Raw genomic sequence first — 27,934 nt, 5'->3', positions numbered from 1 at the left:
CCAGCTGTCCCAGGATGTCCTCTGACCCAGGATGTCCAGCTGTCCCAGGATGTCCAGCTGTCCCAGGATGTCCTCTGACCCAGGATGTCCAGCTGTCCCAGATGTCCAGCTGTCCCAGGATGTCCAGCTGTCCCAGGATGTCCTCTGACCCAGGATGTCCAGCTGTCCCAGGATGTCCTCTGACCCAGGATGTCCAGCTGTCCCAGGATGTCCTCTGACCCAGGATGTCCAGCTGTCCCAGGATGTCCTCTGACCCAGGATGTCCAGCTGTCCCAGGATGTCCAGCTGTCCCAGGATGTCCTCTGACCCAGGATGTCCAGCTGTCCCAGGATGTCCAGCTGTCCCAGGATGTCCTCTGACCAGGATGTCCTCTGACCCAGGATGTCCTCTGACCAGGATGTCCTCTGACCCAGGATGTCCTCTGTCCCAGGATGTCCTCTGACCCAGGATGTCCAGCTGTCCCAGGATGTCCTCTGACCCAGGATGTCCTCTGACCCAGGATGTCCAGCTGTCCCAGGATGTCCAGCTGACCCAGGATGTCCAGCTGACCCAGGATGTCCTCTGACCCAGGATGTCCAGCTGTCCCAGGATGTCCAGCTGTCCCAGGATGTCTCTGACCCAGGATGTCCTCTGACCCAGGATGTCCAGCTGTCCCAGGATGTCCTCTGACCCAGGATGTCCAGCTGTCCCAGGATGTCCTCTGACCCAGGATGTCCAGCTGTCCCAGGATGTCCTCTGACCCAGGATGTCCAGCTGTCCCAGGATGTCCTCTGACCCAGGATGTCCTCTGACCCAGGATGTCCTCTGTCCCAGGATGTCCTCTGACCCAGGATGTCCTCTGACCAGGCCGGATACTTCTTCTTGCACCCTTTGCATTCTAGATACTCTGAGGTCATATCATACCACCATCTATGTCCAGCACCTTGACCACAGTGCTGTACAGGCCAGCTGCTGTCAGCCTGTGACTATTGCAAGCTGGCTGGACACAGATGATGGACAACATCTTCAGAGGCATCCAGAGAAACAAAGGGCGGCAGAAGAAGAGATCAGGAGAGGCAGGAGGCTGGGTGAAGGTGGTCGGAGGCTGGGGAGGAGACCACCAGGAGGTGAGCTGTGGCACCAGCTCTGGCTTCCCTGTTTTAGGGTTAGCCCTGAATAAAGCCTTCAGGATCCAGTCCTGCTGGAAAGATGGAAGATGCTCCTTCCAGTGTCCAGGAAGCTCTGCAGGGGGCTGGAACACGGGGCCAGGAGTCCACAGCGCTGGAGGAGCAGCAGGAGGAGCAGGAGGAGGAGGAGCAGGAGGAGGAGGAGGAGGAGCAGCAGGAGGAGGAGGAGCAGCAGGAGGAGGAGGAGCAGGAGGAGGAGCAGGAGCAGGAGGAGGAGGAGGAGGAGGAGGGCCTCTTGAGGCTGGAGTGGAAAAAGTTCCAATTAGTTTGTTGTTAAGCACAGACTGTCGCAGCCTTTCTTTTTCAGCACTACCAGACAGCTACAAAGCTACAACGTTTAGTGCAAAGCATGATGGGTAGGAGAGAGACAACATGATGAGGAGAGGGTGAAGTTATGGAAGGAGTCAGTGAAAAGCATTCTGATTTTCACCCATGCACCATTAGGTCAGATACAAGAAGAAAAGTGAGCTGGGATGAGCCAAGTGTGAAACAAAGCAACAGCAACACTAGGAGCTCCTCTAACTCCAACATTGTGCAGCCACTGGGGGGGGGGGGGGGGGGGGGGGGCAGGGGACATGTGAGACGACAACAAGGAGCTTTAGTCGCTGATCGGGATAAAATGAAATAAACATACACCTTTAAATACCCTTTTTGCTTTGAAGAGTGAGTGTAGACTGACACTGGGATCAGAGCTAATTCTCTGTGCAATAAAATAAAAGAACATGTTGGGTCATTTAAAAATACTTATAAACACACATTACTTTGTGAAACGTTTGTGATTCACATACCTTGAGGAAGTTTTTCCTCAGCTTGCGAGGCCACAGTCACCGTCTCCTGGTCGTCTTGCTCCTTAAAAAAATCCCCAGCAGCAGCAACAGCGTCTGTAAAATAATAAAGTGAGCACACGTCGCCAACATCCAGTATCTGCATGTGTGATAATGATGCTCACCACAGTTAAAGAGCTGTCTGCGGGCAGCGGATGTAGACGGAGAGGGGACACGTGGCACTGGAGCTGTCACAAGTATTTTAATTTTTTTTTTTTATATATTTTTTTAATATGACGTATACAACATGAAAATCACCACAGTACTTACAGGGTTTGGCTGGAGAAACAATTTTTCGTGCCAACTGTGAGGGAGACAAATGCTTCCCACGTGCCAGCAGAGCGTTAACGCCGGCAGCCGTCAGGGGCCTGCTCTGAGTGGCAGCAGGTGGAGTGGCAGCGGGTGGAGTGGCAGCGGGTGGAGTGGCAGCGGGTGGAGTGGCAGCAGGTGGAGTGGCAGCAGGTGGAGTGGCAGCAGGTGGAGTGGCAGCAGGTGGAGTGGCAGCAGGTGGAGTGGCAGCAGGAGGAGTGGCAGCAGGTGGAGCGGCAGCAGGTGGAGAGGCAGCAGGTGGAGTGGCAGCAGGTGGAGTGGCAGCGGAGGAGGAGGAGGAGGAAGGAGCGGTCACAGTGGGCAGGTGGGCTACAGCTGAAGCCTGCCTCTTCAGCACATAGTCCTTGAAAAGGGCCATGTTGGTGTTTGGCCTGGCCTTTGCTGTCTTCAGGTAGGTGACCAGAGCCTGGGCCTCCTTGCCTGGCTCCTCATACACCTCCTTCATGGACCTCCTTCATGGACCTGCCCTTGAAGTCGCCAAACTCCACCATCAAACACCCAGAGTCACCGCTCCTCTGGGCCTCCTGGAGCAAGGCCTGTTTCTTCCCATACACCTCCACAGCCTCCCCTATCTCCCTGATCTGGGAGGTGTACCTGAGGAACAGGTGTTTGCTGGCCGACAGCGGCTCCTCCCTCTCCTCCTCCCCCGTGATGCTGCTGACCAGCTACACCGCGTAACCCAGGGAGTTCTCCAGCAGCCAGCGGAACCTCTGGTTCTGGTGTTTTCCAAACTGGATCTTACAATGAGCCAGAACCAGGAACTGGTCACCAGGATCCCCTCCGTTCTGCCTCACAAAGGCAGCGGCCTCGGCCAGAACCTCCTCCTTACGCCGGGCCCTCCCGGCCACCACCACCGTACTCCTATTTGCCTCCTCAGTCGGCCCCATCAGGAGTCGACCCTGAGGAGTTTTACGCAACACGGGATACGCATACATGATCTAAAAGGAGAGCAGCATAAGCACAATGTGACTGGTAGAAATATCATTTGAAATATTGCACGATCATCATTACTCTGGATTTTTATGTCAATTTTTACAATCAGCATTTAAAGAACTTACAAATGAGCAGCAGCATTTATTTACCATTTACTGATGCTATAAAGCATCACCAGGTATCAAATATTGTACTATACTGCAAATAAAGTGCATTGTTTTAGGCGGGAATTAAAAAAAAAATATTTTATAATAAACTTTTTTGCAATAAATGTATTAAAGACAAAAATAAGACTTGTTGGTGTTGTAGTAACAATATTATATTTAAAACCGCGCTATTTTAGGCGAGAATTAAGTAAAATTAATTAAATTGGGATATATTAATAATAATTCCATCAAAAATGAATCAACACTTGTTAATATAATCGTGTTACTTGTTCGTATAATGTTGTTGCTATAATACCAAGTGTAATTTCTATTTATTTTCTTGGCGGGAGGTAGACAAAAATCAAAGGAGCCCGCATTTATGATCATTCATAAAGTGATGATCATAACTGTAATCTGAATAGCGCTAAAGCGGGGCGGCCGGCGCGCACAACCTCCGTGAAGCGCGCATTATTACAGCAGCAGCACAGCGCGATCAAGTGTGATCAAGATGCAAACTTGATCACATTCATGTAAAATATCATTATTACTGTATGAAAAAAGCGTGACGGTCGCTGTACAAGCTAGCGACAGACACAACGGCTAAAACCGAGACGGTAACAGAAAGAGTTCGTATCAATCTGCCGTCTTTGCAGCATGCTCGGTATTTGTAATAAACAAAGAGAGAATATTCATATATATTTTAAACTTACCGCTCGCCAAAGTAGTCCAGACAGTTGTCAACGTAAAGATGACTGCGGAGCGTCTTCCTCCGAGCGCTTATGAGGGATCCGGGTGCTGGAAGGCGATTGGTCAAATGTAAGCCCACCAGCGGGGCAGGTGATTGGCCGAGCGCCGGCAGAGGGCGCGCAGCGATTGGCTGGAGTGGGCTTACTTTGCTCGTAGATCGGGAGACAGCAGGACGTAGGAGGAAGGAAGCGGTGGCGCCACACTGACCTCTGCTGGCTGCTTTGAGCTCTGCTCACTCAGCTCCTTGATGACTTTGTCTTTCTCTGCTTGGCTGGACAGCAGCTTCTGCAGCTGCACCTCCAGGGCAGCAACCAGGGCGTCCCTCTCCTTCCTCCAGCTCTCCATGGCCGCCTCCTTCTCCAGCAGCTTGGACTCCTGAGGAGGCAGGAGCAAACGGGTTACTGTTGGGCCCCTCGGCTGTTGGGCCAGCTCCTGGTCTCCTGCTCCTCTTACTAAGAGGCTCTGCTGGCGGCAGTAGCGCTCTCGGTCTTCTGCAAACTTCCTCATTTCCTGGTTCCTCTTGTCTTCTGCCTCTTTGGCTTGACCAATCAGAGACAGCTTCTCCTCCTGCCACCTCCTGCGTTCAGCCTGGCTCCTCTCTGTCAGGATCTGCAGGAAAACATCTTCAGTTTCATGATTTGACTGAACTGATCTGGTCCACATCAGAAAACATCTGGTTCTACCTTTAAGCTCTCCTGAGCTGGTGAAGCTTCATCCTTGGCCAGGTCCAGGTCCTCTGAGGGCCCGCCGGCTCCCTGGTTCTGCTGCAGCACCTTCTCCTTCAGCCTGTTTACCTCTGGAACGACACAGAACCGCTTTAACTCCTCAGACCTCCTGCCGCTCTCACTGACTGTTCTCCAGTTTTCCACACCTTTAAACTATCTTATCGACTTTTCAGCTCTGACCGCGGTAAAATCTCGAGGTCGGGTGTGTTTGCTGACAAACTGTAAATTGTTGGAATTTATGGAGCAGAGGTTTCCTCTGGTTCAAAAGGAAACGTCTTGAATCTGAAGCAGACAACGTCTACAGGCGTGACTCCTGATGCGCTGCTTGGCAGCAGAAACGGGGATGGATGCAGAAAAACATTTTAGTCGTGGTTTTACGACGTGTCTCAAAAATCTGGTTAAACTAGTTAAACTGAACTTTAAATCGGACCAGAGCAGCATTTAGGTTAGCATCTTTAAATGATGCTAAAAAATTCAGCATTACAAAAATAAAGAAGATTTATGAGTATTTATAGTCAGAGTAAGCTTTTATGTGTATTTTTATGACTGTCATGTTTGGCTGAACAGCCGATGAAGCTGATGAAGATGAAGGTCTGAGTCCCTCATTGCAGAAAAGGATCAGACCTCCTTGTTGACAGTAGCTACGTTTAAATGGACAAAAGTAATCAGAACAAACAGAACAAACAGCCAATCGTAATATTATGATCGGATTTGCCTCAATCAGAATGAAATTGTAATCTGGTGGTTTATTCAGACTGATAATCCGATCAACGTTCACATAAACTTGTCAGGATCAAGTTAGTCTGGATGAGGCAGACTGACCAGAGTGGACCCGACGTAAAAGTGACGTATTTCTGCGATGGTGAGGTTTCGATGCAACCTTCCTGTTCGACACAATAAAAGAGCTAAAAAACGTTGCTTTACTCAGTAACGTTTCAACCATAATTAGAACTTCCTGCAAGAACTTAATTATTATTAATTAATTTATTTATTTATTCAGCAGCTAGACAGCCAGATAACGACGCTCCAATAACCAAACTTCTTTCTCTCTTTAGTTTATTGAAGAGTGACCTCTGACCTCTGCCATCGCTTTAGCCATCGTAAACTGTAACATACCAGGCTTTGGATTAGCAACAAACATTACAAATCAGTCACTCTTGCTGCAAGCTAAAATAAAAACATTTTCATAACTTTAGCGTACAATCATTTTACATGTTACTCATATTTAATATATATATGTATATATGTATACATATATGTAAATATGTTTTTGTGTATTGTTATTTATAGATTTATAAATGTTATATATATATTTAAATCAATAAAATTCAAAGTATTTCAGCACACGACTTTCTCAGTACTTGATAGTTTTAGAACATAACATAAAAGTATATGGCATTTGACATTTTAAAAGTTTTAAGCCCCCCTGAACATGAGAAAATCCTCATTCGATACTGTATCGCACATATTCCCTAGTTACTGGAGGAAAATAGGGAGTACCAATATGGCGGCTGGTGGCTTCACAGCGACTCGTTCTAACAGCGGCTATTAGCACTCCAGTGTATAATAGAGATCAGTGATCAAAACCGACTCATACAGAAAAAACAACCTGCATAGAGCAGCAGCTTTTACATTAATCTCTTTCTATTTTTATACATTTACCCAAATCAACTGTTCAGTATTTATCCTCTTTTTAATCTTAAATCAATGAACATGAACCATTCAAATTGACAAAGTATCACATAGAGCTATAAAATTAATTTTTAAACAGCCCACACACACAAAATGGTGTATATGAATTATTTTAAATCACATTTGTTAATCATTCATTAAATTACTGTCTCTCAATAACTCAAAAGCACACTGTTGCTTGTTTTAGCTCATAAAACCAGCTCGCTTAACTATATAGCATTAGTTGGCATATAGTAACAGTACAAACCACATGCAGCAATAGCTCAATTAACACAGATAATTTACACAAAACACAATTTTTTACATCCTCAATTCACTCATATACCTTCATCTGTCTCCAGCTGGTTTTAAACATTGTCTCCAAGCATAACAATATAACAAAGATACTTTCTCCATGAAATCAGTGAGCAATCAGCCAGAATCAGCAGTAGTTAGCATGCTATGCTAAGCGCTAATCATCATTACTCACTGCAGTTTTCACTCGACAAAACACAACAACACGGTGATGTCCCGCAACCAGAAACCCTCCTGGCAGGTGCAGATAATCTCCTAGGATCAATAACTCAAGATATAACACAGTTTTAATCAGTATTTACTTAGTAACTAGTTATATTGACGCCTCCTGTTCTAACTCTCTCTAAACTGCAGTAACGGCATCAGCGCAAAGAGAAAAAAGACAAAAGAAGAAGCGCGTAGAGCTTGTAGTTGTGAATACGCTCCCTGCTGGCAGAAATATGCAACTACAACAGAAACAAACTATTTAATATTACAAATAATACAAATTTAATATTCTGCCTTTTTTTTAGATCACAAGGGAAGAGAGGAAAGCTTTTCCAAATATTCCAGCCATCAGCTTTTCTACATCAAAAAGAACATGGAAAAGGAAAGAGTTGCTCTGGGTGAACAAATACTGACGGCATCAGGTAGGACCAGGCAGGGATTTTAGGGCTAAATATTACCATGTAGAGCTAATATATAGAATATGCAACTAGAGTATATTGCAAAGTGGTAAACCTTGTTTCAGTGTCTAAGCTCTGTTTAGGGAGATGCTACAAAATCTGCTGGCCACGCCCACATTAAGACATTTATGTCATGTGGAATATGAAACCCATGGAAGTTATAAAAGCCGACTATTTGATGACATTTATAGTTACATAGAGACAAAGAAAAAGAAACTTCATGTCCTGTTAAATCCCCAAAGAATGTTTTTTAGCCTGTGGAACAAGCAGTGATCAGGTAATGCTCCACAATAACCACACTAAAATGTTTTCACTTCCATTAGATTTTATTTCTATAGCGCCAGTTCACAACACGTCATCTCAAGGCTCTTTACAAAGTCACATTCAATCAGATCCTAAAAAGTAGCTCTCAGTGTTTCCAGTCCAGAGTGCATGTAGGAGGGAAACATTTGGTACTAAAACGCCTCTCACTGCATGGCAGAAATTGTGGCATTAAGCACATCTGTGGTCAGAAGCTTTGGGCATTACGCCATCCAGTTGAGTCCCAACAGAAACAGTTTATGAAATATGGAACCTGGCAACTTCTCCCCTTCATGATACGCCTTCACTCAAGGCTTTGGATGCAAGCATAGAGACATATGCAGCAGCTTCTTCTTATTATTTGATTATTATTCTGCTTCCACACAAACATGAGTGTCAGCCGCATCTTGGCTGAAGGAAGAATGATGAGGGCGGACTGCAACAAGTTTGGAGTTAACACGGTGAAATCTAGCCAGAGTTGAACTAAACTGGAGCATTAGAAGACAAAAGGGCGGCTAGAGAGAGCAACGGCAACGACATAAAGCAACTGGAATCATTCTAGAGCTCCGTATACGCATGAGGTGTTCACTGTCAACATCTGGTTGAAATCACTAAGGTAGTTGAAAAGATGGCCCAGACAAAAAAGAATTTAAAAGGTGCACCAAGAGGTAAAAAGCTATTTATTCAAGGATTCACAGCACACCTTCATAAATATGAAACCATTTACTATTTACATAAACTGCATTTATTTCACATTTCAAACACACATCACTGTCACATTTAACTCTTCCAAAGAATGTCAAGAATCTTACGGAGCTGACCGAAGGGATTATCCAGCTTTCCGGCGAAAATAAGAAAATGAAGGAATCCATTCTGGACATACAGTCGCGAAGTATGAGAGATAATCTCGTCTTTGCAGGCATTCAGGAGCAGCAGGGAGAGATAGCCGAAGGAACGGTCCGGAACTTTCTCCAGCAGAAGCTAAAAATCCCGGCGGATCAGGTAAAAAACATCACTTTTCATCGAGTCCACCGGCTCGGAGGTAAGAAACCCGACAAAACCCGTCCTCGCCCGATCATAGCTAAATTTGAGCATTATAAACAAAAAGAATTCGTTAGAAGTTGCGGCAGGGAACTGAGAGGGACAGACTTTAGTGTTAATGATCAGTTTCCTAAGGAAATCCTAGATCGCAGGCGAGTGCTGTTCCCAATCAGGAAGAAATACATGATGGACGGCGTTAAAGCCACCATATCGGTTGACAGACTTTATATTAATGGACAGTTGTTCAGGGATCAGAAGATCACCCCTTGGCTTTATTAGTTACACCACAGGTGGACTTAAAAGCATGTTTCAATGATTTAAAATAAATAAATAAAATAAATAAATAAATAAGACGCACAGATCGGTACACGGTGATAAATTAAATACACGCACAGCTAAAGAGCACGTTGGTATGGTTGGTGTTCACGGTTGGGTACAGAAGGCACGGGCTATGGTTTATCCCTTTACACACTCTCTTACTCTTTGCACTTTTTTATTTTTTTGTGTATTTCTATCTTATCTGTCTGCTTCTTTCCTGAACATCAGTCAATCACAAGCACATCATATGATGCTACCTGGGTCTATGTATGACTATTTTCTCAAGGGCATGCACCTTCTAACTTCTCACTCACATCTATGGCGAATGTAAAGTTTGTGACATGGAATGTGCATGGGGCTGGCACCAGAGAGAAAAAAATGAAGATCATTAACCAGCTTACTAGATTAAAGGCAGATGTTGTATTATTGCAAGAAACCCACAAATCAGCTACAAATGCAAGTGAGCTTAATTCACCTGAGTTCCCTGATGTGTTTGCGGCCTGCTATAACTCTAGACAGAGAGGTGTAGCAATCTTAATCCACAAAAGCGTTAGTTTTAAAATATTAGATAAAACTATAGATCCTGAAGGTAGATACATAATAATTAAAATAGCTATCCATAACCAGAAGCTATGTATTGTCAGTATATATGGTCCAAATGTTGATGACCCCTCTTTTTTCCACCAATTCTTCCTTGCACTTTCAAAACACGGGGATTGTTCACTAATTATAGGAGGTGACTTCAACTTTGGTTTAAATAACGATATAGACAGGTTGAATAAAACAGGGATTCAGCGTAGTTGGCAGTCAGTAAATGTAGTCAAACAATACATGAGTGATTTTGGTCTTTGCGATGCATGGCGTTCTCTTCATCCTATTAGTAAAGAATACACTTTTTTCTCAAATGTTCACCATTCGTACTCTCGTCTGGACTACTTTCTTATAAGTAGCTCACTGCTGTCGGTCGTTTCAGAGACGGTAATTCATCCTATTGCTATCAGTGATCACGCTCCTGTTACTCTCACCTTAATTAATAAAAAAATAACCACACAAAACAAAAGCTGGAGATTTAATACATCACTGCTTAAAGATGAAGAATTTATAAAATTCATTAAAGAACAGTGGGCTTCATACTTAGAATACAATGATCAACCAGGTACATCTGCATCGATATTGTGGGAAGCTGGAAAAGCAGTGATGAGAGGTAAAATAATTTCTTTCTCATCTCATAAAAAGAATAAAGAAAACAAAAAGATTCAGGAATTAGAAGAAAAACTTAAGTTACTAGATTTATCTCAAGAAGAAGGGAAGTTAGGTAAAATCCGTGAAGTAAAATTAGAATTAAACCACTATATTGAAAAGCAAAATAGATTTCTAATACAAAGGCTCCGAATAGAAAATTTTGAACATGGCAATAAGTCAGGAAGCTTTCTAGCTAATCAGCTTAAAATAAATAAGGAGAAAACTACTATATTTGCAGTTACAGATTCAACTGGTAATACAGTAAGTGAACCAGAGTGTATAAATAATACCTTCCGCGATTTCTACAAATCTTTATACACACCACAGAAAAATCCATCAGAGAAGGATATTAAGCAATTTCTGGATAAAATTACACTTCCTAAATTATCAGATAACCAAAGAATGACACTGGATTCCCCGCTGACAACAGCTGAAACCCAGGAAGCTCTTAAAAGCATGCCTAATAAAAAGGCTCCAGGTCCAGATGGATTCCCCACTGAGTTTTATAAAGAGTTCTGGAATATTCTAGCCCCAACGTTCCACAGAATGTTGCAGGAAATACAGGAAAAAGGTAGATTTCCAGCTAATATGAACTCTGCCACCATCAGCCTTCTGCTCAAGCCAGACAAAGATCCTGTGTTGCCCACTAGTTATCGTCCCATATCCTTAATTAATGTGGATATTAAGATAATCTGTAAAGCTTTAGCAAAAAGATTAGACAAAGTAACTCCCCTCATAATACATCCAGATCAAACTGGTTTCATCAGAGGAAGGCAGTCATCCACAAATACACGCCGATTACTTAATTTAATTGATTATTCCTACAGTAAAAACATTAAAACCAATATATTGTCTTTAGACGCAGAAAAAGCATTTGATAGAGTAAATTGGAAATTTTTATTCGCTACTCTTCATAAATTCGGTTTTGGCGATTTATTCATAAACTGGTTAAAAATTCTATACAATTCTCCAACAGCCTGTGTCAGGACAAATAATCAAATATCTTCCAGTTTTTGTCTACAGAGGGGCACCAGGCAAGGATGCCCTCTTTCTCCATCACTTTTTGCCATCTTTATAGAACCTCTAGCAGCAACTATCAGACAAACAAAAGCTGTAAAAGGTATAAAATGCATGAAAATAGAGCACAAGATTAGTCTGTACGCGGATGATGTATTACTTTATCTCCAGCATTCAAATAATTCTCTTTTACAAGTAATTAGAATACTAGAATCTTTCTCCAAAGTATCAGATTACTCGTTAAACTGGTCTAAATCTACGGTACTGTCAATTAATTGCTCTCTCGAAAACTCCCTAAATTTACAAATGCAATCAGGAAATATTAAATATTTAGGTATTACTGTGTCGAATAAATTAACAGATTTACTTAAACTTAACCATGCCCCACTTTTAAACAGGATAGAAGAGGACCTTGAAAGATGGAAATCGCTTCCAATCACACTTATGGGTAGGGTAGCTTCAATAAAAATGATGGTCCTACCTAGAATTAATTATTTATTTTCAATGGTCCCCAATAAACCATCATCTGACTGGTTTAAATCTCTAGACTCTGCCATTTCTAGATTTCTTTGGAAAGATAAACCCCCACGTATTAGCTTAAAGACAATACAGAAGACTAAAGACAGGGGAGGATTAGATCTGCCTAACTTCCATAACTATTACTTAGCAAATAGGCTACAATACATCTCTAAATGGATAAAAAATAGTCTTTTAGATGAGCCTTGGTTAGATATAGAACAGGAAATGTGCAATAATATCATGATTTCAGATCTGCCGTTTATAAGCTCAAATATAAAACGGCATACATGCTTCAAATATATCAACATTAGTTCTACTCTGACAGCATGGTGGGAGTTCCTCAAAATGACAAAGTCATCCCTTATCCCATGCAGTCGTACACCTATCTGGAATAACCCTGATATCCTACAAAATAATAAAATGATAAACTTTACATACTGGAAGAATAAAGGTATTAAATATCTGGAACATCTACTTGACGGAACCGAGTTCATCAATTTTGCTAAACTAAATATGCAATATGGCATTAGTAAAAATAAATTCTTGGAATATGAACAACTTAAATCTATAATTAAAAATAAATATAAGCATATTAATGGTGGTTTACAAGTCCCAACTAATATAATAGAGTTCTTAGATTTAACCCCCCCCAAACTACTGTCTAAATCATACAGGACACTGACTAAAATAGATGATTCGATATCTCTTCCTATAATGAAGTGGGAAAAAGATTTATCAGGCACCTATGAACAAAATTTCTGGGCTCAGACATGTCTAAGAACTTTCAAATTGACTAGAAACACCAACTTACAACTAATACAATACAAAATCCTTCACAGAGTACATTATACAGGACAAAGATTATTCAAGATGGGTCTGGCACAATCTAATATCTGCCCACACTGCATAGGCAATCATCCTGATAATTATTTTCATGCGTTATGGTTATGCACACCAGTCCAGAGGTTCTGGACACAGATATGTAAGGACTTATCAAGGTGCTTGAGCTGTAAGATTACACCATCCCCATCAGTTTGCCTGCTCGGTAATTTTGAGGAAAGTCCTCTGAAAAAAGAAATAGTTTACATGGTTTTTACTGCTTTATGCATCGCAAAGAAAACTATCCTCATGAATTGGAAAAGTAAACAAAATCTCAGTATCAATCAGTATAGAGATCTTTTGTTGGATCATATTAATCTAGAGACAGCATTTGCTTCCACATCTGATTGGTCTTTTTGGGCTCCTCTGATCAACACCATCACTTAGTGGAATAGGGGGCGGTGGGTTGCTTCCTGCAGGGCGCAGTGGCTGGATGAAGGGGTTCCTGGGGCCCTGGGGGCACTTGGAGTAGGGCGCCTGGTGGATCCGGCTCCGGGGTCTGTTGCCCCCATCTGGGAGGAGTTTGGGAGGCCTACGGGTGGCCTACAGCAGCCGCTTGCGGCGCTCTTTGGGAGCTGCGTGTTGACGGACGTGGGTTACTGACCTGGTAGCTGTGCTGCCGCTGGGTGGGGCCGGGGTGGGTCTGGGGGTCTGGGGTCCCTGGGGCGCGCCGCCCTCGGGCGCGGGCCCCGGCGGGGCCTCGGGGGTTCCGGTTCCGGGGGGTGTGCCGCTTTTGGTGTGGGCCGGCGCGCGCCCGGGTGTCCGCCCCTGCACGGGGCCTCTGGTGCGCTGGGGGGTCTCGGGGCCCGTTGAGCTGGTAGGGGGGCATGGTCATTAACACCTCTGGGCAGATGCTCTTCTCCTTTATTGGAAAGGCACTCTGCCAGTGGGGGGAGGGGGAAAGGAGGGGGAGTAGGGATCTGCCCAGCCTGGATGTCTACTGTCGAATGTATGGTGAGTTGTTTGAACGTTAGTGTTGGGGAGGGATTAAATCCACGGGTGGGGGGGGGGGATTGGGGGGGGTTGACATTCTGGTGGGCTTGTGTCCGGCCCCCTGTCCCGGTCCTGGTCTGTGTCGTCTTCCGGTGCGGGTTTCACCTGGGGGGGGGGGTTGGGGTGGCTCGTGCGGGCCGGCTGGCCAGGGTCCCCCCCTATTATTATTATTATTATTATTATTATTATTATTATTATTATTATTATCTATTTATTTATTTATTTATTTATTTATTTATTTAGTTTAAGTAGGCTTGGTGGGTGGGCTGGGGGGGCTTAGGTGTTGGTCCTGGTGGGTGGTTGGCTGGCGGGCCCTGCGGCCTCTCCCTGGCCCCCGGGCTACGGTGGTGCCGCTGGCGAGGCCCCCTTCTCTAGGTGGGGCTTTCGGGGAGCGGGGGTGCCTATTGGAGTCAGTAGGGGAGCTGGCTCCCTGGGTTGGCTTCCCAGCCATTTGCTCCCCATCCCCGGACTCCTCCCTCTGCCTGCTCCATCACGCCGCCACACATGCAGGTCATGAGGGAGGGGGCGTTACTGGAGGTTGCCACTTTCTGGTGACGCCCCTCTCCCCAATTTTATTTTGCATCTTAGACACTTTCACTTCAAACATTTTTCACATCACACACTTATATAGGCCATGGTAGGGGGGGGGGTGGGGGGAAGACGTCTGGGAGGGGGCTTATGTTGTGTGGGCCTCACCTCGGACGGCTCCCTTCACCTCCTCTCCCACTTAGACATTGAGGGTTCTGGGCAGTCACACGGAGGGGGTGCGCTGGCAACAGCTACCTTCCGAAAGGGGGGTGGGCTGTGCCGTGCATCCCCTTCGGCGCTCCCAGTTTTTAAACGCACTTGAGAACAACATGCAACAACACAACATTTGAGCAGGCGTAGGGAGGGTCGGGGTCTTCTGCACACCCCCGTTCTCCGATGGAGGCAAGGAGTCTGGGGCCTGGAGGAGGTGCGGGCCACTGTGTCCGGGGTCTTGGCGGGGGGCTGCGGTGTGCAGTCAGCGGCCTACCAGGTCTGGGGCTGATGCCTCCGCTCCCCCCAGGGGGCGGGGGGCAGGGATGGCAAGGGTAAGGTGGGGGGAGGGAGTGGGTTTATTAGGTATTTAGGGGGAGGGGGGGGGCTCTGGCCGGGTGGCTCGTGCGGGTCGTGTTGGCCCGCCCTCTTGGGGGGGCCCGGTCCGGGGGACGTCTGGTCGGGGGCCGGGGCCGGGGGTCGGGCACAAGCAGTCGTATAGTCGATTTGGGGTCCCCCCCCCCCCCTTTGGTCAGTGTTGGATGTGAGTGTTATGTGGGAATGTGTGTACAGCGTCTTTTTTTTTTTTTTTTTTTTTTTTTCTGTGTGTGGCGAGTGGGGCACAAGGGAGGGATGGGGTGAATGAGTTTTTTTTTTTTTTTTTTTTTTTTTTTTTTTTTTTTTTTTTTTCAGGTATGGGTGTGGTCCGCTCCCTCTCCCAAGAACATCTCCAGTCTCCGCTAGGTGCGGAGCCCATCCCCCCACGTCCTGCCCTCCTCCACTTCGTTGGCGGGCGCCTTGGCCCCCTGGCGCATTAGTTGGCTTCGGGTTTGGGGCGGGTTCCCGGGCGTGCGCCGGCCCGCTCCTGGCGGCCTCTTCGCGGGGCCTGGCCCCCCGGGGGGCGGCCGGGGCCCTCGTCGCGGGTGCGGGGCGCCCCTGGGGCCTCTGGCCCTCAGGGCCCATGGCCGGGACCACTTCAGCGGGGCTGGCTGCCGGCGGAGCCCACGGGCTCGTCTCCGCGGCTCTTGAGGGCGTCGACATTGCGGTGGCTGGGGGATTTCCTCGGGGTCGTCTCTGCTCCTTCCTTGGGGGGGGGGTTGCAGATATCCTGTGTCGGCCCCTCCTGGGCGACCTGCTTTAGGGACCCCTTTGGGAGTCTGGGGTTACGGGTCCCCTGACGCCTGCCTCTGTGCTCGGGGAAGGTGGGTCTTTGGTTCTCCACAATCACTATCAAGCTATTTCTGGATAATCTTCACCTAAACTAGTGCACTTTCACATCTCCCACTGGTGCTGGGTCCCAGGTATTAAGTGTTCACTTATATACAGTAATCTTATAATTTATTTATTTATTTATTTATGTTGTGTCACTTTATTTTTTCAAATATCACATTACACATGTCAGCTTACATATTAATATATATGATTAAGCAATGGCATCTAGGTGTAATAAGAGTGTATCTGTTGCTTAATGTCTGTTGGTTGTGCTGTTCTTTTTGTGTCTCTTTCCAGGTGGTGGAGCAGACAGAGGACTTTTTATCATTCTCTTCCTTTTATCTCCTCTTTCTTTCACCTCTACTCTTTTTTTTTTCTTTTCTTTCACTTTTTGTTCTTCCTTTACTCTCCCATTGTCATGTCCATATAATTTGAAATTCTCCTTGCAGGAATCATAATAAAGCTATTTACAAGCATAAATCAAGTGGAGCACTATGGCGAAAGCTGTTTGCTCCACTTGTAAAAGCAAAATCTGTCGAGCTCCATCTGGCATTGAGATATCAATTCCTATTGCCATAATGCTAGACAGGACACTGGTAAAAAAAAAAAAAAAAAAAAAAAAAAAAAAAAAAAAAGGTGCACCAAGAGGTAAAAAGCTATTTATTCAAGGATTCACAGCACACCTTCATAAATATGAAACCATTTACTATTTACATAAACTGCATTTATTTCACATTTCAAACACACATCACTGTCACATTTAACTCTTCCAAAGAATGTCAAGAATCTTCTTCAAAATGAGCAGAGCTTAAAATGTTGGTCTATATGTAGTAATAAAGATTCTCTGCATGTGTAACAAAGGCAGGTTTTTAGGTTGGCCCTGAAGTGTTAAGCTTTACTGTAAATGTCCCAGCAATAGGTTGGATGATGTGGGCAGAGAAAAACAGCGTAGCTGCATCCCTGTTGCCTTGCTGGCCACATCTAGCTTCAGCAGATCATTTGGTTTTCACAAAGTCTGTCACACTTCATTGGGATTGTCTGCAAACTGCATTGCTTCATTATAAATATGATCTGGATGTTGACAGATAACAATGATCCTGTAGTTTAACACATAGCAGCAACAGAAAAGGATGGAAGCTTGTTTTCTATGAAGATGTGGTAGTGTGACCTCTGAACATGGAGCTGATCTTAGTGGATGGAACACATGGAACCATAAAGGTGATGTTACCTATTTTCTGCCATTGTAGACTTTGATTCATGGAACAACTGCTCCTTGTGTTCTATGGTAAAAGCAGCCAGAGCCTCCAGTTACAAACTGGCTGAGTAAATGTATTGTTTGCTGCTGATTTTCTGCCGTTTAGTAACTGAATCCTCAGCATGTGGAGCATTTCATGGTGTCATAATGGACGTGTGATCATGCTATATTCAGCTAATCCTCAGCAGGATCTGCAACATGAAAACAGTAGACGGCTTTCAGATTGTCTGCAGGTAACTAAATGCCAGCTTAGTCAGCTACTAAGTCAGATGAAGGCCTGATTGCTCACTCGCATTAGCATTTGTAATTATTTAGTCATTTGTATACCTGTACCTCAGTAACAATGCTTATTCAGAACGTTGTGAATCTGTGAACTGACTTAGTTTTAGAGCATAAAGTAAAAATACAGGTCTAACAGTCATTGAGGGAAAGCAGATCATCAAGGGGTTTAACATGAAAAAATAATAATATTACCTTTAATTGGATGTTATTGGATGTACTGTTTTAGTGGAATATGTGAAATGAAGCGATTTGTGTTCACATGTTTTATGTGCCATTGTTATATATATATCAGTATTTAGAATACACTGTAAAAAAGATAATGATGATAATGATGATGTGGTGAGGGAAAATCCCCAGGGATTACTTCAGGAGAGTTTCCTATGAACATATTACTGAGATAACTTCATCAAAGAAGCAGCTGTGACTTTTAAAAGTCATTTCTCTGTGTTCCAAAGGTAGTAAAGTGATTGGCTGTAGAAGTCAGTGTTTGGATGAAGAACATTTACCTCCACAGAAATCTAGAAAACAATACATGTGAAATTCTTTGAGTTCATTTCATTAAGCTTCCCAGTAGTTGAGCTGATGTGGCGGCCATCTTACCTGGGGCTGACTCCCAGATTTTAATCATTTATTGATTTGAAAAAAACTCATTTTCTGGAACATAGCTTGACCCGTTCTGTAGTTGTTCAATAACCAAATGTGACGATGAAAAGATAGTATGAAGCCAGCAAAAGCCACCTCCTTGTCCCCTAATGTGTATATTGTGTAAGTTGTTGTGCAGATCCAGGGACACGTGTGGCAGATGGTTCCATGAGCCGTGCCTAGGCTGACAAGAAGATGTCCTGAAAGCTCTGAGGGAATCCAGCTGGAACCGTCTATTGTGTTGTTGGAACCAAAGTTCTGTGGCAGCAAACTATGGAAATGTTCTTCATCATTTCAACATTTTATACTTACCTGTTTCTAGTTCAGCTTTTTCTGGACCTTGTTTTATTTTCTGTGTAATTAGTATGTACATAGTGTGGCGATGTAAACCTCAGCAGTTTAGATCAATAGAATTGTAAAGTCACATGTTGATGAGCTTTAAATGTGAAATTCCACATCATATCTTAATGAAATGTGTTGAGTAACATCTGGAGGTGTTCTCCTGTCAAGCTGAATCCAAATTGTCCACTGAACACGTACTAAAGGTTTACTAGCAACATTGACAGCAAGCTAACATGTGAACTGTGGAGCTGGAATGTTCCAGATGCTGGAAAAGTGCAGAAATCAACGTTCCAGAGCCGTTGTTCAGGAACCAGAAGCTGCTCTCACATCAGTTTTAGTCCAGATGTTTGTGTTGCACTAAAAGCTGAAAAGATGAAAGCCATGAGTTGCTTTTAAAAGCAGAAGCTTCATGTTTCTACTGTGCTGTGTGTGATGTGTTGCCAACAATCAATGAGCTTCATGGAAGGAAAGAACGTCTGAGTCGCTGCTTTGATTTTCTTTTGCAGCTTTTCTCTGACTTCTAACTTCAGCTTTAAGCAACAGTTCTGGTTGCTGCTGAAGCTCAGAAATCTGATCCACACTTGGAGCTTTTTACTAAAAGCCATTTTCCATCAATACACACAGAACTGTTAGAGGCTTTTTCTTTGTGCTTAGAAATCAAATGGAGTTGATTCAGATCAAGTCCTGCTGGGTGCGCTCCATTGAGCCCACCTGAACACCACTGGATGGGAGGAGTGAAGATTTCAGAGCTTTCCCTCTAAAGAAGCACAGCTCTTCACAGCTCTGAGAGACATTTTCTTCACAAATCCCAGTCAGTGGCATCTGCAGACCTGATCACATCCAAACATCCCATTTTTCAGGACTCAATCATTTCATCTGTGCAGTTGTTCCAGCTGCTGTGGGAAGAATCCAGCTGTGAACATCTGGAGCTTTAATGTGCCGCTTCTCTCCTCCCAAACATCCAGCCTCCACCTGTGGAGAACAGCTGGAAAACAGCTGCAGGTGGAAAGAAGGAGTTTGGACCAAGCTGCCTCCTCTCTGCTCTTTTCTCTGACTCTGACTTTAAATTCACTTTGATGGTTTGAAATGAAATCAGGGTTTCAACCTGGATCTTCAGAACATCCTCAGCTGATGCTGATTTTAACCAGAGACTGTCGACAGTCTGCTCAGCAGCACTAAAATAAGGAGAAATAATTCTCTAGGAGCTCTAGTAATAATCTGCATTAGAACAACGGCTCATTTTAGCAGCAGCAGTGTGCTGATATTAAGGACTACAGTTTACTTTGTTACTTTGATGGATTTTTATCATTATTTGGTGTTAGTTTGTATTTTTAGTGGATTCTTGGTTTTTATCTTGTTTTTCTGTTTCTGTTCTGATGCCATAATTCCACCAAAGCATCAACTAATTGTTGTTTAGTGTTAAAGGGCTAAAAATGGTTAAAGTGCAGATTGTCATGTGATCAGCAGCTCCTTGCAGCTTCTGATCTTACTAGTAATATTAGATTATTATTAGTAAGATTAATATAAAGTTGAGTAAAAACTGTGAATTTCCTCTACAATAACTTTATGATCTGTGAATTCTTTGTTGTCTATAATTAATGAATTTATGTTCTTTCTTTCTGGCCTATTTTTTTCTAGGTCACTAAAATAAGATGAATTTTTTTCACCTTCCTCTTTCCATTTAGCTCCAGATCTGATGTCAGCACCTTGTGCCTTTTTACCATATAGAACATCTCATTGATTTTACATCTGTCGTCTTCAGTCATTTCAGATTTCCTGAATAAATCATTTATGTTACCAGAGCACCAGGATTTTTGTCTCTCCATAAATCTATGAGATTATTGGAGTTGCTAATTTCACATAAAGTAGGATTCAACCTTTTCTTAGAGCATCTAGAAGGACATCTGTCTATCCAGTCATCTGCTGTCAGGTTATAATCACCACCTACCACAATTAAATCTGAAGAGTAAATTTCCTTATATTCAGAAATAACATCAGTTAGCTTTAACATTAGCAACTTATTCTGATTAGTGTTGGCATATCCATAAATATTTAATAATAATAGTTATTTTTATTGTAACATACATTCCAGTGAATTTAGTTCTCTGCATTTAATCCATCCCTTAGGGAGCAGTGAGCAGCTATCACAGCATCCAGGGAGAAATCTGGGGTTAAGGGTCTTGCTCATGGACCCAGAGTGGCAGTCTGTGGGAGTTGAACCCAGAACCTCTGGAACACAATGCTCTAACCACTAGGCCACCACTCCCCCAATATAACAAAATATCCTTCAACATTTAACAGAACTACCATCCAGTGACTGAGCTCATCAACTCTGGAGGCAACAACCTTTCCAGGACATCTATTAAACAGACGCTCCACCTCCAGAACCTTCAGAACCTTTAGAACCTTTAGAACCGAGGCTCAACAACATCCTTTCTCCCTCTGCTTTGACCACTAGGTGGCGTCTGTGTCACATCAGTGAGTTTCCTGCAGAAAAGTGCAGTTTGCTCCTTGTCCTTTACAAAATAAAAATAATGCTTTCCTTTTCACATTGTCCCTGAGTCCTCTTGCATTCAGAGAAATAAAAGACAGATTTGTTTTAAGCATCAGCAACGCTGTTTGAACAATAACAGCTTAAGAAAATATCAGAACACACCAAAAAACAGCTGTTTGGAAAAAGTAAAGCTAATAACTTTTTTCCTATTTTAGGTAGAAAAGGAATAGGGTGTATATCCCTCTAGTTTCTAAACAAAAACAAATGACAGCCTTATTGTAAAACTATCTTCAGCAGCATGTTTAGAAAACACCTTTAAATCTTTTAGTCCTTGGCATAAATGGGTCGCCCGTTTATGGATCCTAACGGGCCGTGGTAGAAGGCCCGGTCCCCTGCCTTCCTCGCCTGAAGAATCTGGGGCCACAGTTTCTCTCTCCAGCCGCTCCTCCTTCATCAGATCTTCTGGAAAACGGACACCAGTGGACTCCCAAAGCGGAGACGTTTTAGTCATTTTCCTTTTGCCGTCTCTATGCTGCCGTTTGGTAAACTGTAGAATAATCTGGCGGGTTGGCTTCTCCTCCTTCTTCCCCAGCCCATGAACCGTATCAACGTATTCATCCATCCTCTCAGCCCATTCTGCAACAATCTTCCCCAGGAGGTGAACCACGTCCTGCTGAATGTTTTCCCCCATCGTCTCCTTCATCCCTCTGATCCTCAGCTTCCATCTTGGTTCAGAACCATCCAGTTCTCTCCAGTTAACTTGGAGCTCATTGACTTCCTTTGGTAGAACTGACACCTCCGACTCCATAACAGCCATCTTCTCCTTACAATCTTTCACTTCAGCAGCATTAAACTCTAGAGCCTTGGCCAGACTACTGATCATGACCGTGTTTTGGCTCAGCTTTGTCTTCATGTCGGCCATCTTTTCATCCTGAGGGTCAAATCTCAGGTGGAAAGCTTGAATGGCTTCCAGTAGATTCTCCATTGTTGTGTTTTGTCTCGTTATTTTGTGAGCATGAGCTCCTTGGAAGGAGTTTGAATCAATTGTGCCGTATGGTGGAGAACACGATTCCCTCCTCCGCCTCTTCCAGTCTCCATGTCTGATGCATAGTCATGGTCCTTGTAGCTGAGCTTTTCTCTTTCTTTGTGTCTTCTTCTGGGCTTTGGCTCTTTTCTTGCTTTCTTTGTACCTAAGTCATGATCAGGTTAGTAAAACTTAGGTTTAGCAGAGGTGAAGAAAGTCAGACGACATTAACTAGAGGCACATTCCACAGCAGCTCTAACAAACCCTTCTGTCCAGGCGGCCATCTTGTCTCTGTCTCTGTTAGCAGACTTTCAGACTTCCAGCAGCTCATTATCTGGGTCAGGTGTTCAGCTGCAGGGAGGAGACGGGAGTGTCTGGACGCTGCTGCAGGAACAACTGAGACAGTTTGGCCAGATGTCAACGGCTCAGTTTATATAGATTCTTTAAATCTGGATCTTTAAATAGTTCATTTTTGATTGATTATATCAAGACATCAATTATTTCTTCTTTCTTTCACAATTTCTTCTCAGCTTTTGTGGTTTTTTTTGGCAGAATTGGGACATTTAGTCAAAACCAGTTCTAGTTGGAGACACCTTTGGTTCTAAACTTGTTCTGGGAGCACAGACTGCCTCTCTAATCTTTTTGGGTTCTTGCTGACCTGAAGAACAGTTCTGGACCTCATGGAGGAGTCCACTCCGTGTCTCCAGAACCGCTTCTCTTCCACTGACTGGGATGGTTTTAAACATCTCACTGTGGATCTTGGTGAAGGGACAGAAACCGGATCTGCAGACGTCTGGTTCTGTGAGGAGATGGTCTTCCTCCAGGAATCCATCCTCACTTCTCCAGATAATGAAGTTTGGCTCACCAAACGGGTCAGAACCACAATGACCAGAGAAATCTCTGTTTCATCCAGGAGGACATGACGCTCTACAGGGAACTGTGGAAATGGGCCAAAAGGAGCTTCACCTTCCAAAGTCCAGATATGAGGACAAAGCTGAGTGTTTGCTGAACACCAACAGGTCCGGTTCTGGATGGGATGGTGTGAAGAACATGATGGAGATGCAGCCAAAGAACCAGAACCACTCCTTGAATGGGAGAATCAATCTGGACCTTTCTAACGTCTTCAATGTTCAATGAATCATTTTAATGTTCATTATTCTGATGAGGAGATGTTTGTTTTCCTAAACTTTGATTTGGACCCTGAACAGAACCGGTCCATTAATAAGTGTATAGAGTTGGAACCTTTCCAAGGAGTCAAAGAAAGGAAAAGTCCTGGTCCAGATGGGACCCGAGGAAATGTGTGGAAAATGGTTCTTTGTAGCTAGCAGACATTTTTAGTTGGACCTTTCAGTCGGCTTTGCAGCAGAACCTGGTCCAGTTCAGAAGAAGAAGAAATCTTTATTTGAAGTTACAATTTTACATCACAATGAAATCTGTCTTCTGCATTTAACCATCCCTTAGGGAGCAGCGGGCAGCTTCTCCAGAACCCAGGGAACAATCGGGGGTTAAGGGTATTGCTCAGGTTTGCTCCAGGTTCTAGCAGCCTTATCAGAACCAAGAGTTCTGCTCTAACTACTGGGCCACCACTCCCCCTCAGTAATTGTTCCCTGAGCTAAGATCTAAAGCTCAGAGACACTCGCTGTCTTCAGTCCAGAACCTCTCACCTCTCTGGTTCTGAAGGCATTAGAAAAGCTGCTGAAGGAGGACCTGATGGAACCGGGTCAGGACAGTTTGGACCTCCTGCAGTTTGCTTCCAGGACGGGTCGAGGACTGGATGGTGAGACAGGGACACTTTGAAAGCTGCTCTGAAACATCTGGAGGAAGCAGAGGACCTTGTTGGTTCCCTTTTTATGGACTTCTCTTCTGCTTTTAATCCCATCCAGCTCCACATTTTAGCAGACAGCTTCCAGAACCTCTAGAACTTGGACTCTGTTCTGATCTGGTGGCTGATGGACTTTTTAACTCTGAGACTTTTTAACAGTGGTTTCTCCTCTGTTCTTTGTTTTCTACACTAATGATGGTCAAAGCCATGGCAGAGGCTGCTACATTATTGGACCTGCAGGAGGTTCTGTCCTTGTGTCCGTTCCCAGCAGTGATCCATCAGAACCGGGTCTCCTGGTGGAGGAAGGTGTCAGATGGAGCAGTTCCTCCTTTTTAAACATCAATGTGGTGAAAACTAAAGAGCTGTGAGTGATGTGAGGAAGAAGCCGACTGTCCTCCTCTGTTTTCAGGAAGAATGCGTCTGTTGAAGGAGTGAAGCTGGAGAAACACCTCTGGACCCAGACGGACAGAACCTCTGAAGCCCACATTGGTGCTGTGTGCAGAAAGCAGCGTGCACACAAAGCATCAAGCAGAAGCTGCAGCACTCTGACTGGGAGCTGCCTTGTTTTAATGTGGACCTGATCTGAATGAATCTGCTGGAAGGTTTTCTCTGAGCTGCCGGCACGGCTCACTTCCTGTTAAACACCAGAACCAGCTGCAGGCTGAAGATGTGCAGCTAAACTACTGGATCATTCAGGACGCAGCTACACACTGCCACCATGGAGAAGCAGCCGCTTCCAGCAGCTCTCAGCGTTCTGCAGGAGAACCAGCAGATGAAGCTGGTGTTTAGTGACTGTTGTTTTCTGTCCTGATGTCTTCCTGGCAGCTGCAAACCAAACTGCTCCTTGAAGAGAAGAAAGAAACTTTGAACCTTGAAGCTTCCAGGAACTCCACTGCTGCTCCTGCTGCTGCCCCGCCCTCCTACCTGTCCCACCTCCATCACAGCTGAAGCTCCGCCTCCTTCCAGGTAGCAGCTCACCTGTGTCTCAGTGGTTCACATCTTGTTCTTCAGCACTTTGGACCGTCTGAACAAACTGTAAGTTTGCTTTGTTTCCTACCAGAACTTTGTCTTGAGGAACTTTCCTCTTTGTTTCTGCTCTCTGATGTCTGGAGAACATGTTCACTTCTGATTTCAGCACAAAGTTTCATCTCTGCTGTCTGAAGACTAATCTACAGGATTATTAGATTATTGATGAACTGGAACCAAACAACATGATGAACAGCTGATGTTCAGATGTGATGTTTAGATGAGCAGAACTCTGTCGACCCAATCAGAGCTTCACGGCTCCAGATGATCCGTCTAAAATCTAAATATCTGGGAGCTTAAAGACAGGAACGTCCTTCATGTTGAGTTAAAACCACCTTTTAACCTCCAACCAGAAACTCTGGACTCTGAGAAAAACATGTGATCTAAAGGTTCTGCTGCTGTTCTGCTAAAGTTACAAAGGTCCACTTGAAACCTGAACCGTCTCTTTAGAGGTTCTGCAGCTCGTTAAACTTTGTGGATCGTCTTAAAATGTGTTTCTGTCCCTTTAAGAACGATGGTTGGTTTGATAAATTCAGAGTGACTGAAGCAGAACTTCTGAGGTTCTGGTTCTGATATTTCTCCAGCCTGTTGTTTATGGCAGCTGTAAAATATCTGCTGTTCAGAGAGCAGATTGAAGAACAGCTGAAGACCTGAAGGTGGGTCCAATCAGACCAGGAAATGTTAACAGCTTTAAAGTTTTCATCATCAATATTTTAGATTTGAATTCATTAAAAGTCAGATGATCCAAAAGTTTAACATTGATCTAATAAATCTATCAATAAAACAATAATATTTGCAGTAATCAGACTTAAAGGTTGATTTGCTGCTAAAAGTGATCAGTCTGTTGTTCCACAGTGTTTGACCCATGAGGGACAATTATTAGTTAGTATTTTATTTCCTAAATGAAGAGTCTGAGGAGTTTAAGAACTTGTTGGGAACATTGTTTTCCTTAAATTCATGTTTCAAACTAAAGTTTCATTAAACAAAGATCTTTGTTCATGAAACCACAGAGAATCTGGAGCTCAAACTGGTTCTGATCCAGTTAATATTAATGGTTCTGGTCCAGTTTCAGGTCCAAGGCTCTGATGTCCACCTTCTTAAACTCTGTCACCAGCTGGGATCTTCTGATGCTTTGATTTCTGCATAAAAACTAAAAGAAGTGAGTTTGCTTTTTAATGCTGTTAGTGACACAGGAAGGGATCAGCATGGAGAAATGGACCTGGAGAGGCCTGCTGCTTCACACTGAACTACCCGACCAGATCTAGTGGGTCGGTTCTGAAGCAGAGGCTGAGGCATGGTCTCATATCTGCTCTACAGCTCAACATGTTCTGGTCCTCCTTCTAGCAGAACTCTGAGAACCTGTTGATCCAAAGTTCTGAACTTCAGCTCCAGCTGATGAAGCAGAGGAGTCTGAGCTGGTGTCAACAGGAAGTAGTTCCCTTTTCTTGGTGCTGAGAGATCTTCCTGATGCTTTGGACCCAACGGTACCAGTCATGTGGACCATGGAGCTGCTGTTTATTAACACAGAAGCATCATCAGCTTTGGGACTGAGTTTAATCTGCTGTTAGAAAAACTGTGATATTACTGAGTTCTGATCATTTTAATGAGCAGAGAGAGAAACTGTGGCTAAAATCAATGATTCTGGAGGAACCGGGTCTCCTGGCTGAATGTTGCAGCTTATTTTAAACCCAGAAGTCCTTCCAGGAGTCCGGGATGCTGCTCTAGAACTATCTGGATAAAACATCCTGATTAAATGACTAAAGTTTGGACCAGAACCCAAGAAATGAAGCAGTTCATCTAGAAGTGAATGTTGACCAGTGATGAATGGCTGAATGTAGAAATGAGTGAACAGCAGCAGAGCATCAGAACCAGTTAGTTCACTGTACTGGATCATAGCTACTAGAACCTGCTGTGGTTCTGGATGTTTGGACCTTTAACAAAGGCTGACAGAAGTCCATCTACCATCTGTGGTAAACCCTGATTTAGTCTGTTTTCATCCTCATGTGCAGCTAGTTTCTAGTCTGAACATCAGAGACGGATCCAGGTCCAATCATCTGGTTCCACTTTATCTCTGTTGGACTTTGGGATTAAAAGCTGCTGACGCCTCAGAACCGAGTTCAGTGAAATAAACCATTTACTGCTCTTCCTATCTGATCCACTCTGGTTATTGTGACCTTTGACCTTTATGATCCTGCTTCAGGTGTCTCACTTTTTGCCTCCATTGTTTCAACCTCATGTTGTTTTTCTCCTGCTGCTCACAGGTCCAATAAAGCCCGGACTTCACTGTGGCTCCACTTCTCTGGCTCTGGCTCCATTTTGGTAAATGTGAGCAAATCTTCTTCTTCAGCACCAGCAGCTGATGTTTACACTGTGAATGTATTTTATATGGGGGGTGTGCCGGGTCAGAGTCCATCTGGTTCTAACAACCAATCAGTTTGCTGCTGACTCGACAGATTACAGCTCCTTAGATCACTCAGGAGGTCCAACAGTCAAAGGTCCGGTTTATTAATAGTCACATTAAAACCAGTAAAAGTGGGTCTGAGTCCTCTAGAGTTTAACCAAGCAAGGGAACCAAATATTCCACTGAATAAATTAAAATAAATAGGAATAAATTTATAAATAAAAACACATGAACATGTCAGATGTGTCAACATAATCTGATCAAGAAAAAACTTAAATGTTTATCAGAGATCTGAATGTTTCTACGTCTGAGTGGAGCAGATATGGAGATCTAAGCTTTTCTAGAGATTTGGAGCAGGAATCAAACTCTGGTCTCCCATTAAAGTCAGACACAACAGCTTCCTGCTGCTTCCTGTGAGTCCTTTCAAAATAAAATGACATCAGTGTTAAAATGTGTTTGATTCAGTCAGATTATTAAATAGTTCAGCTTTGATGCAGCAGATAATCCACTTGTAGAGTTTGATGATTGTGAAATAAAATAGTTGCTGATGTTCAGTCAGAGTGAATCAGTGTCAGTGGATGAAATGTTGCTCCATGGCTCCATCTAGTGGACTGATAGTAGAAGTACAGCAGCTGATGGCAGCTTCCTCTGCCTCTCACTGCTGTCTGACTGCATTCAACTGACACTGATATGAAGCAGAGAAGAAGAGCCAATCAGAGGAGGAGCAGCTGATCTTTTTCCAGCACTAATGATGTAAAGGATGATCAGAGTTGATGTGCAGATGAATGATTTGTGTTTCCTCTGCAGGTGAAGGTAGAAAGTGTGTGTGAGCTGATGTGGATGTGAATTCAGCAGCATGGATCAG

General features: G+C 44.0%; 1 protein-coding gene and 2 long non-coding RNA genes across 12 annotated transcripts; 1 reads left to right on the top strand and 2 right to left on the bottom strand.

Annotated features, from left to right (window-relative positions):
- Positions 1-776: 776 nt before the first annotated feature.
- On the bottom strand, positions 777-2,437 carry LOC118558313. Of its 10 annotated transcripts, none has more exons than XR_004928296.1 (5): positions 2,261-2,435; positions 2,116-2,178; positions 1,955-2,047; positions 1,803-1,866; positions 1,371-1,407 (listed from the first exon to the last, which is right to left on the bottom strand). It is a non-coding gene; the product is annotated as an uncharacterized LOC118558313 (long non-coding RNA). The 10 variants fall into 10 exon arrangements; XR_004928297.1 differs by having other exon boundaries at positions 1,389-1,407; positions 1,813-1,866; XR_004928298.1 differs by lacking the exon at positions 1,371-1,407 and adding an exon at positions 1,420-1,707 and having other exon boundaries at positions 1,813-1,866.
- Positions 2,438-2,566: 129 nt separating this feature from the next.
- LOC118558322 (kinesin-like protein KIF20B) lies at positions 2,567-21,781 on the bottom strand. Its single transcript, XM_036128837.1, has 6 exons — positions 21,193-21,781; positions 4,830-5,017; positions 4,600-4,755; positions 4,292-4,521; positions 4,110-4,194; positions 2,567-3,258 (listed from the first exon to the last, which is right to left on the bottom strand). Exons 1-5 carry the CDS (start codon positions 21,779-21,781, stop codon positions 4,137-4,139), a joined length of 1,221 nt encoding a protein of 406 aa, XP_035984730.1. The 3' UTR covers positions 2,567-3,258; positions 4,110-4,136.
- Positions 21,782-24,652: 2,871 nt separating this feature from the next.
- On the top strand, positions 24,653-27,928 carry LOC118558317. Its single transcript, XR_004928305.1, has 4 exons — positions 24,653-24,677; positions 24,778-24,987; positions 26,930-26,993; positions 27,877-27,928. It is a non-coding gene; the product is annotated as an uncharacterized LOC118558317 (long non-coding RNA).
- The last annotated feature ends 6 nt before the right edge of the window (positions 27,929-27,934 follow it).

Source organism: Fundulus heteroclitus, unplaced genomic scaffold (genome assembly GCF_011125445.2).
Source record: "Fundulus heteroclitus isolate FHET01 unplaced genomic scaffold, MU-UCD_Fhet_4.1 scaffold_122, whole genome shotgun sequence".
In the NCBI taxonomy this organism is placed as follows: Eukaryota; Metazoa; Chordata; class Actinopteri; order Cyprinodontiformes; family Fundulidae; genus Fundulus; species Fundulus heteroclitus.
The sequence above is the reverse complement of the archived record's forward strand: the minus strand, read 5'-3'. Positions and strand labels throughout refer to the sequence as shown.

Coding starts and splice junctions, on each gene's coding strand:
- LOC118558322 (XM_036128837.1), bottom strand. CDS start 21,781: ATGGAGAATCTACTGGAAGCCATTCAAGCTTTCCACCTGAGATTTGAC. Junction 5,018..21,192: donor AGATTCTTCAGGCGAGGAAG/GCAGGGGACCGG, acceptor GATAGTTTAAAG/GTGTGGAAAACTGGAGAACA. Junction 4,522..4,599: donor GCCGCCAGCAGAGCCTCTTA/GTAAGAGGAGCA, acceptor CTGCCTCCTCAG/GAGTCCAAGCTGCTGGAGAA.